We start from the raw sequence: 18,629 nt of genomic DNA, 5'->3' as shown, positions 1-18,629 counted from the left end.
CCGCCGGAGCAGCGACACCGCGAGAGCGCCGCGGGGCCGCCAGGGGGCGCCAAGGGGGCGCGGCGGCGGCGCGGGGGCGGGGCCTCGGGGGCGGGGCCTCGGGGGCGGGGCCTCGGGGGCGGGGCCGGGCGGGGCGGGGCCGGGGAAGGGGGCGGTGAACGGGAGGGTTTTGGGGGGTCAGTGAGAGGGTTTGGGGGTCTGAGGCAGGAGAGGACGCTGGGGTGGGTCAGCGAAGGGGGATTTGGGGGTTTGGGTTGGGGGATGGTCGTGGGGGATCAGTGGGGGAGGATTGGGCAGGGGTGTGAGGAAGGAGAGGGGCTGGGGGGACGCTGGAAGAGGATTTGAGGGGTCTGGGTTCGGGGGATGCTCGAGGGGGATCGATGGGGGGGGATCGGGTAGGGGTCTGGGGAAGGAGAGGGGCTGAGGGGTCAGTGCAGGGGGATTTGGGGGGGTCTGGGATGGAAGGATGCTCTCGGTCAGGGGAGGGGGATTTGCGGGGGTCTGGGATGGAAGGATGCTCTCGGTCAGTGGAGGGGGATTTGGGGGGGTCTGGGATGGAAGGATGCTCTCGGTCAGGGGAGGGGGATTTAGCAGGGTCTGGGATGGAAGGATGCTCTCGGTCAGTGGAGGGGGATTTGGGGGGGTCTGGAGTAGAGGGAGACTCTAGAGGAGCGTTGGGGAAGGAGGGGGCTCGGGGAGGCTGAAGCACTCTCAGCGTCCCCGGCCCAGTCCCACCAGTCCCGGAGCACTAAACCAGTGCGGGCAATGCCGGGGTACTGCTGGGGTCCCGCTGCACCCCCAGACCGCCTCGCAGGGCTCCTGAATGCTCGTGGTCCGGCTGTGCAGGACCCTGCCTGAACCCAGAATGCCCATCTGGGCCGGGATGGGGCACAGCTGCCCGGCCGGGAACACACGGGGAGGGTCCAGGGCACACCCAGGACACAGGGAGTCCCCGAGGAGAGTGAACCCGAGCTGCAGATTCCACAGTTCCAGGTTTTAAAATTCCAATCGCACCCACGGTTCCGGCGTGGAGCTGCCGGACATCAGCCCTGGGTTTGGAGCCGCCGGCTCCTCATCCCGACATTCCCACGCGGAGCCCCCGAGCTGTGTCCCTGCCCTCCGTGGGGACACTGCGGCCACGCGCCGGTGCCACCGCGCTGCTCCGGGGTGTTGCCATGGAGCAGTGGCTGGTGCCACCTCGGGAAAGCCCCGAGTGACCCGTCTGTCCCCGTGCCCGGCGTGTCTCCCCAGGAGGACTTTGCCCATGAATCCTTCCGCCCTGTGCAGGGATGGGGGAGCGTGGGGGGAGCAGGGGAGGAAGGGGGGCCCTGCCACCACCCGCGGGGACGAAGTCCAGAGCAGCAAACGAGCCAAGATAAAGCCGCAGGGACCAACCTCCCAGCGAAGCCAAACAGCGGATTCACAGCCCGGGGACATCGGAGACCTCAAAGGGAGCCTGGGGGGTGACAGCCCCGGCTGGACAGCCCCGGTGGGACCCCTGCGCAGGGAGGGAAAGCGGCAGCATGTGGAGGTGCTCAGCCCTCCTCCTTTTCCTCCTGCTTCTCCCCCTGCCCCGGGGATTTTGCAGAGAATCATGGAATGGTTTGGGTTGGAAGCGACCTTAAAAATCCCATTTGTGCGACGGGCAGGGACACCTTCCACTATCCCAGGTTGCTCCAAGCCCCATCCAACCTGGCCTTGGACACTTCCAGGGATGGGGCAACCACTTCCATAAAGCAGCACAATAACCTGTGCCCCAACACCGCCCTGCACAGCCTCGCCCAGTGGTGCCACGGGCTTGTCATGGAGCCTGGCCACCTCCTCTGCCAAATTACCACCCCTGTGGATTTTGGCTGCAGTCCTGACCCTGTTCCCAGAACCTACACGAGACATCTGCACCCCTCGGGGCTCCCAAAATGAGCCGAAGCTCCCGAGACCACGCAGGTGGCAGAGATCCAGCCTGGTCCCCGCAGCCGTGAGGGTTTTTTGGGGGATGCTGTGTCCCTGCTCATCCCCAAAGTCCCATCAGCAGGCAGGAAAATCTTACGGCGTCGTGAGAAACCCACAGAAACACAGCAAGGACGCTGTGCCTCGCATCAGGCTCTGATAAATTTTACCCTGACTCCTGCCCGGGTGGAATTGCTGCAGCCGGAGCCGGTCTGGAATGGCTTGGAGGAGCCTCGTCAGGTGTTCAGGGCTTGTGGAAACTAGGACATCCTGACTTGCCGCTGGCTAACTCCTTTGTGAGAGCCCAGCCAAAGTTTCTCCACCTCTAAATTGGGGTGTAATGACACTTCCCCCTCTTTCATGAAGCTTCAACTCTTTCTGATCTCGGCAGGGAAATAAATCACCGCGCGGGATCATAGAAGTCATCAAACGGCAACCTGGGGTGAACCGAGCCGCAGATGGAGGGAAGGGCGCGGGCGCTCGGAAAATGAGAGGTAGGAGCGAGCCAGATGTCATCGGGAGCTCTTTCCCCTGTAGGGTTAATGTACCCCCCCCCTTCCCCTCCCTGCCTGCCCTGGAATTCCAGCCATTGGCTGGCTCCCGAGGTTTAGGCTAAAAAGCCTGTAATTAGGACCCCGGCTGCCGCGGAGCCAGTGCCTGGGCAGGCAGGGGGAAAAAAAAAAAGAGAGAGAGGAAGGGAAAAAAAAAAAAAAAAAGAAAAAAAAAAGCGTTTCCCTGACTGAGCTTGGATGTTTTCCTTTCGCTTTGCAAAGTTTTCCCAGCCCAGGCTCCATTCCCTCGCGTCCTCCGGAGCAGGGCGGGACGGCGGCGGCCGGCGCGGGGCTGGAGCGGGCGGCCGAGCCCGCAGCGGCGGAGCGCGGGGCCCGGAGCGCCGGGAAAGGACAGGTACGTGCGGCTGGAAGGGACACCCGGGCTCGGCTCTCCCCGCTCCAGTGTGGAGATGGAGCTGGGGGAGAGGGAGATTTAGAGGAAGGGGCAGCGGGAGGGTCCCGCGTCGGGAGTTGCTGCGAGGGGAAGGGGACGGGAGCGAGGGAGAGCAGGGGGATTTGGGCTGTTTGGAGATTTTTTTTGGGGGGGGGGGGGAGGTAATATCGCTGCCCCCGCGGTCTTTGTTGTCGGGAAATGTCCCCTGAGAGCAGGAGGTGCCGCCCGTTCCATCGTGCCAGGCTCTGCCAGCCCGCAGGTGCGCGGGCAGCGCTGCCCGGCAGGACGGGGGGCTCCGGGAAGGGGGGCTGGTCCCACCATCCCTCCCCACCTGGGACTGGCCGGGAATGGGATGGTTCGGGCTTGGGGATGGAGGTGGGCCCCTTCAGACGTGCCGGGCTGAAATCTGGTGGCCACAGCGAGGGGTGGGGTGCGGTGGAGGGTCTTCATCCCGGCGGTCACGGGGAGAGGAGGGAGGGGCGGGGGTCTCGGTCCGTCCCTGCCGATGTACGAATGGGCGAGCCAGGGTGGGTTAATGGGTTACTGCTCCCGGCCGTGCCTGCGGGATGGGGGGGGAAAACACAGCAGGAAAAGCCTTTTGCAGCACTGGCACATCCCCCGGTGAGCAAACAGGCCACGGTCCCCGCTGGTGGCACGGTGCTGCGTGGCGAAGCAGGGTGCTGACACCCTCCCCCATCATTTTGGGGGGCTGCAAAGGCCTTTTTTTAAAGCGAGGGCCGCGACACTGCTGTGCCCAGCCAGCGGCACCAAGGGCTGCTCCACCTGGTGCCGCCCCAGGTCCAAAAGGCACCGTGGGCTCCTCGGTGAGACCGGCTCCAGGTCGGGCAGGACTCGCTGCTCCAGCTCTCCTTGCCAGACCTCAGCTTATCTCGCCCCAAAAGATGCATCTTTATTGCTCTGTATCTTTATTGCTCTGCATCTTTATTCCCTGCTCCTCCAGCACAGCAGCTGTGTTGACAGGAGCTCAAGCAAAAACAGGTTATCCCGTGGGTGAGGCCAGCGTGGAGCTGTGCCTCTGGGAGCTGCCGGTGCTGCTGAGGGGCTTTTTGGAGATGTTGTGTTTCCTGGGGACTCTGCAAAAGCGAAGCTGTGGCAGGGATGCAGCTCCCCGGCCGCGCTGGGAACAGGGAGCCTGTGCTGAATTCCGAGCGGGCTGGGGTGGCTGCGCTCCAAGTTAATGTGTGACCTTGGCAGCAGAGGGCTGGGAGCCCACACAGGCTCCCGCAGCCAGCTGGACACAGGGGCTGCTCCCGGGGAGCCAAAGCAGATTAGTATTCCCAGGAATCTCAGCCTCTTGCAGCCAGGGAGCTGTGGCGGCTTCCGATCCTTTGGAGAGCAAGAGGAGTTGGGTGAACGCATCCGGAGGAGCTCCCGCAGGCAGGACGAGAGGATTTACAGGCAAGGCAAATGACAGCCAGTGCCACCCAGCCTGCCCGACTAGTCTGTCACATGTCCCTTCTTGGGGACTTGCTGGCAGGGAGAAGCAGCTCCCTAAAGTGCCACCATGGTGCCACCTCCCCCCCGGCACCCGATCCCAGGGTTTGAGGCAGGCCGGGAGCATCCCTGCATCCCTTGGCAGGCCGGCAGGGAAGGGCAACAGCAGGAGCGCCTGGAGGCAGCGAGGGAGGGCAGGAAGGAAGAGGGGACAGGGACGGGGAGCAGAGGAGCCAGACCTGTTGGGGCTGCCCGGCTCTTTAGCATGGGAGGCGCGTACCTCTGTCACCGTCTGGGGCTAATTACAGGGACTTGTTTACAGCCCAGACGGCTGCCAGCCAGCGTAATCGCATCAAACTGGGCTGGGCTGGGCTCTCTGGCACATCCCTGCGCGTTCACAGCAGCCAGGAGCCCTGCCCAAGCCTCTCTCCCCCAGCGTCACCCCACTGCGCTGGTGGCCTTTGGATGGGATCCCTGTGCCACACGGGGCTGGGGCCAGGCCGGCACTGCCAGCCCCGCTGAGCCCCCAGAGCATCGGAGGGGTCTAATTAACAGCAAAGCCCCAAGAGATTACACAAATGCAGTTTGGAGGCTTAATGAGCCAAGCGCAGGCCGGGAATGCCACCCAGCTCCCACCGGGAGGAAGAAACAGGGTCACCTTTCCCAAACCAGGCAGCAGCAGAGCTGGGGCTGGGCACCAAGCCCGTGAGGGTCCCCACTCAGCATCCCCAGGCTCTCACACCGCCCTGCTCCTCCTGTAGAGCCGAGGCTCTTTCCTGGCCCAGCTATGCTTCCTCACCAAGCCAGCAAGGCCAGGGCTCTTTTTGGCCGGCGAATTCACAGTCAAGCCAGATTATTTCATGCCTATCTCAGAGCACAGCTTTGAACAGCACCCTGCAGCCAGCCCGGCATCCCCCCCGGGCTGCCGCGGGGTGCCAGAGCCCAAAGCCCAGGAAAAAGCCAGCAGCCCTTTTGTTTTATCCCGCTGATTAGCCGATCTGCAGCGTTAATCATTGACCCGGCAGCGGGGCAGGGAAACCTGAGCTGCCCCGGTTGATCCCACCTGCTCCCGGCCCCAGAGCTGCCCCCTTTGGGTCCCACATCCCAGCAGCCCGAGATGCTGCTCGGGAAGGGGCACACGGGGAGCAGGGGCTGAGCTGGGCATGTTGGAAGTGTTCGGTGGGAGCACTGGGGACACTGGGATGTCCCTGGGAGGGGGGACACAGCAGCACCATCCCAGCATGGAGCAGGGGACAGGTCCTCATGGTGGCAGAGGTGTAGGACAACCAAAATTTCATAGTCTGGGGGTTCTCACCCCTCAACCTTGAGACTGTTTTCTGCATGAAACATGAAACACTTTCCAGAGCAGCTGATCCATCCATGATGGACGGATGCAGAGATTCACAGGGTGAATCCCTGCGGGCGTTTGGTCACAGGCCCGTGATTTTCCCCCCGGGAGAAGGGGTTCAGCTCCATCCCACCCTCACTCCCCACGCCAGGGCAGGAAGCACAGGCTGAGGGCGTCAGGCTCCAGGCTGGCATCCAGGGAACCCCAGGAGCCACCACATCAGCATCTCGCCTTTGTTTTGGAAAGCCAGGGCAGGAAGGAAGCGCGGTGGAAAGCGCCCGCGTGGGGAGGAGGGGATGGCAGCTGATGGGTTTCCACTGCGTAACCCCGAGCCAGGCGTGCGGGTGTGGGCTTGGACAGCCGGGCAGGAACAGCCCTGGGGCAGAACAATGGCAGCCCGAGGAGAAGGAATTATTTTCCACTGAGCTGGGCTCAACCTCCGTCTGTTCCCACTCAGGGATGGGCCACTAGACCCGGGATTAGCCGTGCCAGCAAAGGGCTGGTGGCAGCTGGGGGAAAGCTCCCGCTTGGGAGTGTTCCCTGCCTGACTTCACCCCATTCCCATCCCCTCCCGCCTGGCAGACAAAGCCCCGAGTGCCCAAATCCGTGGTGTGGGTTTGCTGCAACCCCCAAAGGGAAAGGAGCCCCCCAAAAATCCCTTGGACTCCTGCAGCAGTTCAGCCTTAAAGGTCTTGAGGTCATGGTGGTGTGGAGCATCATCCCAGCTGGATCTGCACCAGGGTCCCTTCCTGGGACGAGGGGCTGCGTGTCCGGCTGCCACGTGGAGACAGGACACGTGTCCTGGGATGGGTCCCTGCTCCCTACCTCGTGTCTGACCAGCTCTGGCTCTCTGTTCCCAGCTCATGTCCCTGCAGAGCCCTGCATGGCCCCAGCGGGACGAGCCTTCCCCCTGCAGCACCACCACCGGCCTCCCCCCGGCCTCGTCCGACAGCGACTCCGGCTGTGCCCTGGAAGAGTACCTGGAGCCCTCCGCAGACCCCGCGCCCCCCGAGGTGGGCAGCACCCAGCTCTCCCCCAGCCCCGGGTGGTTCCTACAGCAGAGCACCCCCTTTCCCGGGGTCAAACACGCATTTCAGCGACTGCAAGCTAAACACACTTTAACCCCCCCTAAAATTCCGCCCGTTTCTCCCAAGGCCCCGCCGTGCTTCGGGCCCCGCTCGCCGCAGCCGGGCTCTCCCTCTGACAGGACCCGGCTCCGCGCCAGAGCCCTCCTGCAGCAGCTGCCTCCTCAGGACTGCGATGTAAGACCCCTCTTTTTTCGGGTGCTGCCCCCTCCCGGGCTCACCCCGTGCCCGCCCTGACCCCCGTGCCCCCGCAGGAGCGGTACTGCCCCGACCCTCGCCGAGGAGGAGCGGCGGCAGCTCCGAGCCTTCAGCGCCCCGCCGCAGACAGGAGGCCCTGGGCCAGGGGCTGGCGTGTCCCGTGCCGGGTCCCTGCCATGGCTGTCCCTGCAGGAAGGTGAGGTGTCCCCTCCAGCACCCATTCCCTGGCAGGGAGCCGGCCCCAAAAGCCAGCCCGGCCCCAAACCTGGTGTCCCTCTGCCTTGCAGTGCGGTCGGAGGCTGAACAAAGGGGACCCGGGGGTTTCAGCTTCTCGCCTGGGGGACCAGTTCTGGCACCCGTCCTGCTTCTCCTGCCACTTCTGCCAGCAGCAGCTGGTGGATCTCATCTACTTCCAGCAGGATGGGAGGATCTACTGCGGCCGGCACCACGCCGAGCTCTTCCGACCCCGCTGTGCCTCCTGCGACCAGGTGGGTGCCGGGCAGGGGGAGCCTTTGACCCCCCCTTTGGCTGTTAAATGCCCCCAAGCCTGGCTGGGGGCTCCAAATCCGTCAGAACCGCTGATGGGCTGCAGGAATATTCCTTCCTGGACCTTGCAGAGAGCCCCACGGGCCGGGGGCTCCTCCTCACTCCTCAGCACAGCAAAGCACGGCTGGGCCGCGGGTTTTCCAGCGGGGTGCTGAGAGGATGTGGGTTGTTTTCCCACTCCAGCTGATCTTCATGGAGGAGTGCATCGAGGCCGAGGGCCGGCGCTGGCACCTGGAGCACTTCTGCTGCCTGGAATGCGACGAGCCCCTGCGCGGGCAGCGCTACGTGATGAGGAGCGGCCGGCCCTGCTGCCGGGGCTGCTTCGAGAGCCTCTTTGCCGAGCCGTGCCAGGCCTGCGGGGATCCCATCGGTACGGCCGCGACCCCCGCCCGGCTCCCCTGCCCCCGGCTGGGAAGGCTGCGGAGCCGGAGCCCCGCGGCTCGGCACGGAGGATGGATTTGGGCACACGGGAGGATGGATTTGGGCACGCGGGAGGATGGATTTGGGCACTCCCCTCAGCTGTGGTTGCCCCCCAGGTGCTGACAGCGAGGAGGTCACACACCAGGGGCTGCACTGGCACGCCCGAGCCGCCTGCTTCTGCTGCAGCCTGTGCCGAAAGCCGCTGCGGGGACAGCCCTCGCCTGCCGCCGCGGCCGCCTCTTCTGCTCCGACACCTGCAGCCGGGGCCAGGATGCCTCTTCCACCGCCTCTTCCGACTCCTCCGACTCGGCTTTCGCCTCCGCTCCATCCCCCGACTCCACGCCGCTCTCCAGAGCCGGCCCGGCCGGCAGGACCTCGGCAGCGGGGGGCTGCAGGCAGCGGGGGGAAGGGGCCGGTAGGATCGTGGTGGGCTGGTAGATGGGGGTGGGACGGGAGTGGGAGCAAATCCAGGCTCTGCCCAGCTGCTGGGGACTTTACTGGGAATGTCACACCGTGGGAAGTGGGGATAAACCCCCAGCCCTCCACCCACGGGAGGAGCTGGGGGTGGGTCGGTGCCGCCCCGTTGTGTCCCAAGACAACCCTTGCTGTGGGAAGGCTGGCTGAGCCTTCTCCTTCCTCACTTAGGCCCACTTTCCCTCTTCCAGAGGCGTTTTCGGATCAGGCCCCCGTGCACCCCGCGTTCAGGAGCCCGGAGGATCTCGGAGCAGCCGCAAAGGAGCGGAGCAGTGATGCTGCCAAGGAGCACATGGGGACGCTGGGACCCCCAGCTGGCCACCCCTCGGCCCCCCAGCCCAGCCCAGAGGGGCCCAACGAGCCTGGAGCCTTGGGCCACCTGCTTTTGGGGGGCCCTGACCCCCGAACAGCCGCAGGCAATGCAAACCCACACTTCCAAGCGGGCACATCCCCTCCCCGACACAGCCCCCGGCCAGAGGACGGCACGGAGGAGGACGACTCCTGGTGCCCCACCTGCTCCTCATCTTCGGACTCAGACTCGGAGGAGGAGGGCTTCTTTTTCGGGAAGCCCATCCCCAAGCCCGGGATGAATTCCCTGGGCAGGGAGCCCCCGGGGAGGGGCAGGGGCAGGACGGCCAAGCACTGCAGCGTGTCCTAACCGCGGGGTCCAGGGGTCCCCGAGTGGCACTGCCGGCCTGCCAGGTCCTGCCAGGTCCTGCCACGGCCTCAACGTGTTCCAAGCGCGTCCTGGACGCGGCCCAAGGCTGGCGGGAGAAGCTGCTGGGATCCTTCCCCCCCGGCGGCTGCTGGCAGAGCAGAGCCTGCAATTCCTGCCGGCCTCTCCCGCAATTAGGAACAGGTAAAAGCAGGAAGGGAGCGGGGCCGGCAGCCGAGCAGGGCCTCCAGCACCGCAGACAAGGCGGCAGCTCCGGGGAGAGCGGCCGCAGCTCCAGACAAGGGCAGCTGCCTGCATCACCCCACGGCTGGGGAGCACGTGGGATCCTTCCCTGGACTGCTCCGTGCCCCACTGCCACCTGCTCTCCATCCCTGGTGGCACCGTGTCCCGGAGGGGACCAGGGGCGCAGCTCTAACGATGATGAAGCTCCAATAAAGTTTGGCTGAAATCTGAACGCAGAAGGGTCTCCTGAGCCTGCCCTGTTCCTTCCCAGCCCCTTGGGATGCTGACCGTGTCCCTGGGAGTGACCTCTGCCCTCTGCCACAGCCGGGGGTCACCGCGGGACCCCCCCTCAGCAGCCCCAGGAGAGCGGGAACAGAGCAAGGGCTGCAAAAAGAACACGGTTTATTTCTAGATTTAAACCCAAAAACACTCGCTGGGGTTTGGGGACACATCCCCAAGAATCAGGAATGGAGGAGAGGGACTGCTGCCCTCCCTGCCATCACCCTCCAGTAAAACCAGTAAAACTTTGGCTGCCTACAGGGGTTTGGGCAGGGCTAAAACCAAACACATCCTGCTCGCCCTCCTTCTCCAGGAGGGTGGGGCTGCCAGTGTGTCCATCCCACCTTGTCCCGCAGGCTCAGCACCCTCCCGAGCACCCCAAAGCGCTGTCACAGCCCCCATCGCCCCCCACCCAGCTGGCAGGAGGGGTGGCTGCCATCAGAGGCTGGCGGTGGCCGAGTCGTAGCTGTCGATGAAATCCTCCAGCTCCTGCAGGTGGTGGATGCGGCGCTGGCGGAGGGTGGCCCTGAGAGCCAGCCCCAGCGCCGCCTCCATCGAGGGCTCCTTCTGCAGCAGCATCGTGGCCACCACGGCGATGGTCAGGCTGAACTGCTGGTACGACTGCAGGGGAGGGGCACGGGGTCAGCACCCCAAAAGCAGCACCAAACAACCCCTGGTTTTAGTCCACAGAGCCCCCAAAGAGCACCTGAGCCCCTGCAAACCCCTTACTGCCCACAGCACCTTCCCCTGCAACCATCAGTGCCCCCCAAAATGCCAAATTCACACCCCCCACCACCCACCATCGCTCCCAAAGGTCCTCAGGTGAGTCCCCCCACCCTGCAGCCAGTCCCAGACCCCCAGGTGCTCATCCAGGGCCTGCCAGGACTCACCAGCTCGATCTCTGCCTTCCTGGCGAGGACGGCGGCGGAGCGGAAATCGATGCCGGCTGGGAATGGTGTGGGGAGCGTGGAGCACAGCTGGTGCCGGCCAGACACAGCCTGGGAGGTGGAAAAGACGAGGAAGGGTCAGAGGGGAAAGGGACTGAGCCAAACTGGAGCTGTCAGTGCTGGTCACTAGCCCAGGACTGGCCACTCTGTGGAAGGAGCCACGGGTTTGTCACCCCTCCCTCAGGTGCCAAAGCTGCCCCCACTCCCCCTCTGCCCCAATTTCTCAGCCCAGCATTTCTCTCCCTCGTTAGGCAGTAATTAAGCTGCTCTGGAGGGCTCTCCTCGGCTTCCTCAGAGCTCCAGTCCCAGGGTCGTTCATGCTCCAGCGCGCTCCCAAGCCTCCGGTTACTTCCCTGGCTTCTTTCCCAGCCGTCTCCCGTTTATCGGCATCTCCGGCTCGGCCGGCAGCGGGGCCGACACGGGCTCTGCCTCCAGACAAAGCTGCCCTTTAACCCCAGCCCCGGATCCTGCAGGGATCCCCCTCTGGCTACAGCAGTGTCCCAAGCCCAGGACACCGGCCCGCGTGGGGACCCCGAGGTGCTTGGGGGGCACCCGGACCCCGTACCGGCTTTGCCTCGCCGCACCCAGGCGGGTCCTGGGGCCCTGGGGAGGTCTCTGGTGTGGTGCAGGCAGCAGGAGAAGCCCGGCTGGGCTGTGCCTCGGGTTCTGCTGCAGCTCCTGGAGGGACCTGAGGGTTTTCAGGTGGCTGAAGGCTCTGCAGAGGCTGTTGGGGGAGAGAGTGGCTGGGGGAGGAGGGCGGTGGCTGGGCAGGGACAGCGCTGCCAGCACGGCCCCACCGGCAGCAGTGGCCTCGAGGGGCTCTCACACAGGGTGGGGACACGGCGTGGAGCTGCCCCACACCCCAAACTCACCCCCACCCTGGGCAGCTGCTGCCTCGGCTTCCCCAGCTCCGGCCGGCTGCTGTTCCCAGCAATGTGGGCTGAGCTCAGCCCCTGCCTCTCCAGAGGAGCTGGATTCCAGGAGTTCCCTCTTGGCAGGGTCCGGAGGGGCTGCTGGGCTCTGGGGATGTGACCCATCCCCAGTGCCAGCCTTGGGGACAGCTGGAGTGCACGGCTCTACCTGGGGAAACGTTACCGAGTCCACAGAGGGGACAAAGGGTCTGGGAAGGGGGCTGTGCCTCCCTCCAGGCTCTGCTTTAGGGTGGGAATGGAAAACATCCATAGGGGAAGCTGTCTGCAGCTGGTGGGAGCATTTGGGGAGCCTGGAGCTGACCCCGTGCCACTCCCCAGTGATCCCATACCTCAAGGTGCTCCTGGATCCTGGCAGATCTCTCCCCCGGAGGGGCTGGGTCTGTTCCCAAAGCACAGGGATCCTGATGCTGGCTGCCCACAGGGGTCTGCCCGGCTTCCAGCTCAACCTGGGGACAGGCAATGGCATGAGGACACATCTGTCCCGGGAGAAGAGATGGGCATGGGACGGACAGGGCGCTAAAACCCAAAGGAAATCACGGAGAAGAGCCTGGAAAAATCCCATGCCTGGCAAAGAGACAGCGAGGTGGAGAGGGAGAGGGCTGGAGGAGAGAGAGCAGGGAGATGTTACAGCGGCCAAAGAGACCCCTGAGCCGGGCAGCTCCAGGGGTGGGAGCATCCCTGGCAGCAGGAGGGGATCTCCTACCGGGGTCACAGCACCGGCATCGGCAGCTGGGCTCTCTGGAGGGCTCCCAGCCGGACTGGGGGGCTCCAGGACATTCCCAGGAGGCAGACCTTCCACGGGCACATCCTGCAGGAAACCACGACACCGTGCGAGGCTCAGGGTGAGCACACTCCTGGCGTGGGATGGGGAGGGGACGGGTAAAACCCCACAACCTGTGTCTGTTCCGGCCTCTCCGCAGCACCTCGGAGGGGTAAAAGGGGCTGGGGAGGATCTGGGGGCTGCAGCTCCTTCCCGGCCGCCGGCTTGCTCCTCTTGGAGAGGGCAGGAGAGGCCTTGAGTGCGGCTTGTACTCTGCAGGGTGAGAAACAGCGGGACAGACTCCTCACCCTGCCCCAGGAGAGGCTGCAGAGCACCGGGGAGCGGCCACGGGGGTCAGCACAGACCTCGGGGGGGCCGGGGACACCACACCCGGGGAACCAGGGTCAGCTGCCGGTGGTGGCTCCTGCGGGGCGGCGGGCCGCGTCTCCCACCCCGGCGGGGGGCAGCTCCAAGGCGGGCGGTGTCCCCGGAAAGCTCCTCGGATCCTGCAGGAGCACAGCCCCAGGGTGGGGGGGGTTTAGGCTGGGAGGGGTCTCTGTGCAATCCCAGCCGAGGTGGGGACAGCTTTCACCGCGTCACCCGTGGCTGTGCCCAGCCCTGGTGGCCCCGAGTGCCACCCCACAGGCACACAGAGCCCCCGAGCCCCCCGAGCCCGGCACCCACCGTGGAGGGCCGGCGGGGGGCCAGGGTGGGGGGCTGCTCCTCCTCGGGGAATTCAGGCCAGGGCTCTGGGGGCAGCTCCTGCGGGGAAGGGGGTGGGTTTAGGCAGGGAATGGGACAGGGGGAGCTGTGGGCTGCACAGCACCAGAGGGTCCCCACACGCTGTCCTTGTCCATTTTACCCACTCGGTCCTGTGGCTGGCCACCACCCCCCAGCCCATCTCCCCCTCACCGGGTGCCAGCCCTCTCCAAAGCCGTCCTCAGGTCCTTGGAAGTCTCTGTCATCCCAAGGGGGTGGCGCGGGACAGTCGTGGGGTGCCCACCCCGTGTCCTCCTCAGGTCCTTGGAAGTCTCTGTCATCCCAAGGGGGTGGCGGGGGACAGTCGTGGGGTGCCCACCCCGTGTCCTCCTCCTCGTTCCAAGGGCCGTCACCAGGGCCAGGGATGGGTCCAGGGGCCCTGCGACGGGGCTGCAATGGGAACAGCCACTGGTAAGGACAAAATCCACTGGGATGTTGTGGTTTTCTTGCTGCTCCCCCTCCCCACTGCGACCCTCAGCTCTTTCTGCCTCTCCTGCTCTGGGGGAGCCCCTGCTTTGGGCTGCCCTGGCTGGGCAGGTGAGTCCCTCCTTGCTGCAGGATGCAGTTCGGGTGAAACAGCTCAGATTTCACCTAACGGCGAAAATTGGCAGCAGTGGAGGGGGGATGAGGCTGCCAGCGGTGCTGGAGAACACTGAGAGCAGCCTGACTCAAATATCCCAAAACGAAACCCCAGAGGGATGTGAAACCCTGAGAGCAGCTGGCACCAGCAGGGATGTGGGGGGCAGATGTTTCGTGGGAGGAACCAGAGGGCAGCAATCACTGATTTAAGCACAAATGGCTCCCAAAATGCCCAACATCCCTCAGTCCGCGCTATAAAAGCTCAATCCCACTTCAGAACAGCGGGATTCCAGCACGGCCCTCCTAGGAGCGAGTGTGGATTCCTTTCTGGAGCCCTTCAAGGCCACTCCTCGAGGCCGAGCCGAAGAGTTTTGTGTGGGTCTGGGTGAGTAGCACCAACCTCCACTTCACAATTGCTAATTTAACTTTGAAACTATCGGTTTAATTAACAGCGCCCTGGCTATTAATCAGGTAACTGACTGAGGTCCTTTAGGCACCATCCATCGAAATAAATTATTTATTTTACCGATGTAAATACATTTGTTTTGCCATTCTTAATCCTGGGGGGCGAAGCCGTGGAATCCTTTAGACACAAACTGCTGGCCAGCTCCACAGCTGGATCCAGATGTGTCCAGACTCCTCTTGGGAGTTTTGGGAGCCTGGGGGTCCACAACTGGATCCAGATGTGTCCAGACTCCTCTCGGGAGTTTTGGGAGCCTGGGGGTCCACAACTGGATCCAGATGTGTCCAGACTCCTCTTGGGAGTTTTGGGAGCCTGGGGGTCCACAACTGGATCCAGACACATCCAGCCTCTTTTTGAGGAAGGAGTTTAGAGAGCCAAGGGGTCCCTTCCCTTGGCAGCTCCCCGGGAGGGTCTCCCTGACAAACTCGGAAGCTCCCGCAGCGCCTGTGACACATCCCTGTGACACATCCCTGTGACATCTCCCCCCAGCCCTGTCCCTTACCGGGCACCGCCAGCGCCGGTGCTCCCAGGGTGGCTCATCCCAGGCGTCCTCAGGGCCAGGAGGGGAGCACGGCCCTGGTCCATCCCACCACGGGCCGGGCTGTGGAGAGATCAGAGCCATGAGCCCCCCACTCCAGCCTCGCCTCAGCGAGGCAGGAGCCCACCCAGCCACCCTCCTCTCTCCTCTGAAGGCCCAGATGATTCCTGATTCCTCCCCAAACTGCAGCGATGTTCTCCTGGCTCCCCAGCATCCCCAGGGATGGAGCAGCGGGCGTCCACCCTGGCCCCAGGAACGCTCCTGCGCTCCCACCCTGCCCCGGCAGCCCCAGCAGAGCCCCAGGCGCACGTACCTCCCTGGGGAAGCCCCTCCTGCAGCCCGGCGGGGGGAACATCCTGCCCGAGGGCCGTCCTGGCTGCCGGCCCGGGATCCGCTGGAAGGGAGAGGTTGGGTCAGCACATCCCACAGGACGTCACTGCCGGCCTGGGGACGCTGCCAGCCAGGTGCCACCCGTGGTGCTGCTGCTAAAAGCTGCAAATGTTTATTAAACTATGGAGGTAGATGAGTCCTCCCCTGTGGTTGAAGGAGAGTATGCTTGCAGAACTACGCCCATATATCCAGAACCGTATGAATTGCCAACGATATGCCTTCACAGTTAGTGAAATATGTATTTGCCAAATATGTATCGCTTCCGCTTGTAAGTTATGTAAGTAAAGAGATATTATACCAAATATGGAAGGAAAAGATAGGGGTCATGGAAAGGACAAAAGAGGAAGACTTCTTACTTCAGCCTCAACGACCACCAGAAGGCAGAAAAGACCCCCTAGCAACAAGATGTACATGTGCAGAGGGACCATAAGTTACAAGCAGAAGAGACAAGAAAGCGGAAATATGAGAGTATAAAAGGACAATGGTTTGAAGTATTAGCGTGGCAGTTGGTGGAGCGGAGACTCCCCTGTCACCCAGCGCTGCTTTTGCTCACATTCTACTTGCTTAATCATTAATAAATTTTCCATCTAAAATAATCAAATTGTGATTATTTGACTGAAGAACTTAAGAACTTATCGGAACATATAACACTGCCAGCCCCGCGCCCGGAGCGCTGCGACACCTCCAGAGCCACCGGCATCGCCACCAGCGAGGACACGGCGGAGCTGGGGACACACGGACCCGCTCCCTGTGTCCTGGGGGTGACACGGGACCGGCAATGCCTCGGCACCCCCTGGGCCTGCCCGAGGCTCCGCTTGTCCCTGCCACGTGTCACCGCCAGCCCCGCGGGTCACCCCGTGATGTCCCCAGAGAACCCCGGTGTCGGGGCACGGGGGCTTGGATGAGCCCCCTTGACAGCCTGAAATCCCCACTTTTGTCCCTAAATTGCGGCTTTACCTGGGGTGTCAGCCTCAGCTCCTGGAAAGCAGCGCTGGAGCACGGAGGGGGATGCGACGGAGAGCCCTGCACCTCTGCACCCCAATCCTGCACCTCTGCACCCCAATCCTGCAGCCCTTTGAAAAACAGAGAAATAAACAGAAAGGGTTTTGGTGCCGCCAGCTTTGCTGTGACACAATCGGGCAGGTTGTGCGAAGGGGAACTTTTAGAGGTAAATGATAAATGCTGACAGTGTAAGTTAAAGTGAATTGTGTAAAAAGAGAACAGCAAGACCAGACCGAGCTGAGACCAGTTTTGTACGAGCACAGGGAATCGAAAACCCCAAAACAGAAGGACTCTGAGAACACAGAGGAATTACGAGACCACAAGAAGGTTGTGAAAGCGGCCGAGACCCGCAAAACAGATCTGCGCAGGCCCGCAAGGAAGAGGTAAAAAGTTCAACCCCGAGGAAGACTGCGAGCCTTCATCTGACCACCAAAGACGACCACCAGAGGACACTGCGCAGGAGCCGGCGGACGGAAACCAAGGCGGATCTATGTAAATAATCCCCCCGAAAGCATTTTCATATCCCCTCCCCTTTGGCGAAGCCATAATACACACACGGAACGCGCTGCTGCAAGAACAAATGTATAAAAAGCGACCTGGTATCCTCAGCCGGCGCGAGTTAACTGCGGTCACAGAGCCAGCGCTGTAACAAAGCTCTGCTCCGCCGACTTTGTGCCCAGGTAAATTTTATTACGTGAGCTCGTTTCGCACAATCGCCAGCCCCGCGGGTCACCCCGTGATGTCCCCAGAGGATCCCGGTGTCGGGGCACGGGGGCTTGGATGAGACCCCCCCCCCCCCCGCCAGCCTGAAATCCCCACTTTTGTCCCTAAATTGCGGCTTTACCTGGGGTGTCAGCCTCAGGTCCTGGAAAGCAGCGCTGAAGCACGGAGGGGGGTGCGACGGAGAGCCCTGCACCCCTGAATCCCAATCCTGCACCTCTGCATCCCAATCCTGCACCCCAAACCTGTAACTTTGCAACTGCGCCCCAATCCTTCATCCCTGAATCCCAATCCTTCCCTTCACCCCAATCCTGCACCCCAGTCCTTCATCCCTGAATCCAAATCCTTCCCTTCACCCCAATCCTTCATCCCTGAATCCAAATCCTTCCCTTCACCCCAATCCTGCACCCCAATCCTTCCCTGCACCCCAATCCTGCCGCCCCGCAGTCGGATCTCATTCCATACCAGTCTCCGGCGGGAGCCGATCCCCTCCTGAGGAGCTCACCCGGAGCTCTCCCGGAACTCTCCCGTCCCTCCCCCCCGGGACTTTTCCTTCCTCTTCCCATCCCTCTCCCGGCACCGATTCCGCTCCTGAAAACAACGGGAGCGCGCAGACCCCGGGACGTTCCGCTTCCCTGATCCCCCGGGGACAGCCGGATTCCTCCGGGAATCTCGGATCCACGAACTGCACCCCATCAGCACCCTCTGAAAGGGGGGATCCTGCACCCCCAGGGCACGAACGCCCCAGCTCCTGCCAGCATCCACATGGATCAACCACATGGTCCCCGGGATGCTCCCAAACTTGTGCCGGGATATTTGTGGGAGCAGGACCCTCATTCCCGGGGCTGGAGCGGGGTGGAGGGGGGGACAGAGAAGGGTGAGAGGGTTTGGAAAGCCCTGGCAGGACAGGGCTCCATCACACCCACCTTTGCCGGCGCTGCCACGCAGCGGGGACGGGCGGGGGCCGAGGAGCTCCCGGAGCTGCCGGTGGCTGTCACCTCCCAGCGTGCGGCTCAGAGGGTCTCCCAAACCCGCTGCCCGCCCAATTCCTCACCTCCCGGGCCAGCCAGGCGCCTCCAGCCTCTCCTCCCCCCATCCCCCTGCATTTCCCACTGGGAAGGGCGCTCCCGGGGCCGATGTGTTGGTTCAAGGCAGCGCCATCCCGCCCTGCCCCCGGTGGATTTATCACCTTCCCCTGGCCCGGGAACATCCGCGGCAGCAGTTGGGGGTTTGGCTGGGACGCTCTGATAACGAACTGGTCTGAACTGGTCCGCCCGGCCATGCGAATTCCTGCATCCACATGGAGCTGAGGACAGTGCGTGACCTTGCAGGAACGTGGGAGGAGGAGATAAGGAAGAAAAAGGGAGGTTCCGGTTGAGCTCAGATCCCAAATGTCAGCGAAGGAGGCGGGAGAAAAGGGAGCCTCGGGGTGAACTCGCTGATCCCAAATGTCAACAACGGAAGGGGGTGAACGGGAAAACCCGAAGCCCGAAGTGAAGTAAAACCCTCCCAAAACCCTAACACGATGTGGTGCGCTGGCGGCTTCCCACGGCTGCTCCCGCCGGGCAGGTAACGCCCGGCTTTCCAGCTGGTCCCTTAATGAGAGTCCCTAATTGCCATAAATCAATTTGCTGGCTGGGTGGATCAATTAGCTCGCTGGCATGTGGGGAGGGAATCCGGCTGCAGCCCGGATGGAGGGACAGTGTGGCCGGATGTCCCCACGGATCCAGGTCTTACCCAAGCCTGGCTTGGCGTGTCCCCAAAGAAGAGGATAACCAGCTCCCACAGAGCAGGGAAATGGGAGTAACAGAAACACTGTGAATTCCAGAAATCCTGTGCAAGAATAAGTTCGTTTGATTGCAAAAGCTTTATATAATAAGAAGAATAAACCTCACTATAACCACAGTCCTCATCCCACACAGGATCCTTAAGGAATCCTTAAAG

General features: G+C 63.1%; 2 protein-coding genes across 2 annotated transcripts; one reads left to right on the top strand and one right to left on the bottom strand.

The window, feature by feature from the left end:
* Window positions 1–2,579: 2,579 nt before the first annotated feature.
* Window positions 2,580–9,552, top strand: PRICKLE4 (prickle planar cell polarity protein 4). Its single transcript, XM_039565116.1, is given in 10 exon segments — window positions 2,580–2,853; window positions 6,556–6,708; window positions 6,850–6,957; window positions 7,035–7,046; window positions 7,048–7,095; window positions 7,097–7,174; window positions 7,266–7,466; window positions 7,708–7,894; window positions 8,061–8,359; window positions 8,610–9,552. Coding segments are annotated over 9 exon segments (1,482 nt in total). The 5' UTR covers window positions 2,580–2,853; window positions 6,556–6,558; the 3' UTR covers window positions 9,009–9,552.
* A 149-nt stretch (window positions 9,553–9,701) lies between these two features.
* On the bottom strand, window positions 9,702–18,112 carry LOC120411265 (basic proline-rich protein-like). The gene is made up of 13 exons (XM_039565115.1): window positions 17,875–18,112; window positions 14,887–14,967; window positions 14,538–14,636; window positions 13,147–13,383; window positions 12,919–12,996; window positions 12,600–12,740; window positions 12,369–12,507; window positions 12,178–12,282; window positions 11,804–11,920; window positions 11,416–11,622; window positions 11,108–11,266; window positions 10,486–10,593; window positions 9,702–10,216 (listed from the first exon to the last, which is right to left on the bottom strand). Exons 1-13 carry the CDS (start codon window positions 17,985–17,987, stop codon window positions 10,034–10,036), a joined length of 1,767 nt encoding a protein of 588 aa, XP_039421049.1. The 5' UTR covers window positions 17,988–18,112; the 3' UTR covers window positions 9,702–10,033.
* Between the last annotated feature and the right edge of the window lie 517 nt (window positions 18,113–18,629).

Source organism: Corvus cornix, chromosome 26, assembly GCF_000738735.6.
Source record: "Corvus cornix cornix isolate S_Up_H32 chromosome 26, ASM73873v5, whole genome shotgun sequence".
NCBI lineage: Eukaryota > Metazoa > Chordata > Aves > Passeriformes > Corvidae > Corvus > Corvus cornix.
This window is presented reverse-complemented; position numbering and strand designations above follow the sequence as displayed.

Excerpts from the sequence above, each read along its gene's own strand:
- LOC120411265 (XM_039565115.1), bottom strand. The coding sequence starts at position 17,987 with ATGTGGATGCAGGAATTCGCATGGCCGGGCGGACCAGTTCAGACCAGT. Across the intron at positions 11,623-11,803 it reads GGATCCAGGAGCACCTTGAG|GTAGAGCCGTGCACTCCAGC; the intron begins GTATGGGATCAC and ends ACGTTTCCCCAG. Across the intron at positions 11,267-11,415 it reads CAGCAGCTGCCCAGGGTGGG|CCTCTGCAGAGCCTTCAGCC; the intron begins GGTGAGTTTGGG and ends CTCCCCCAACAG.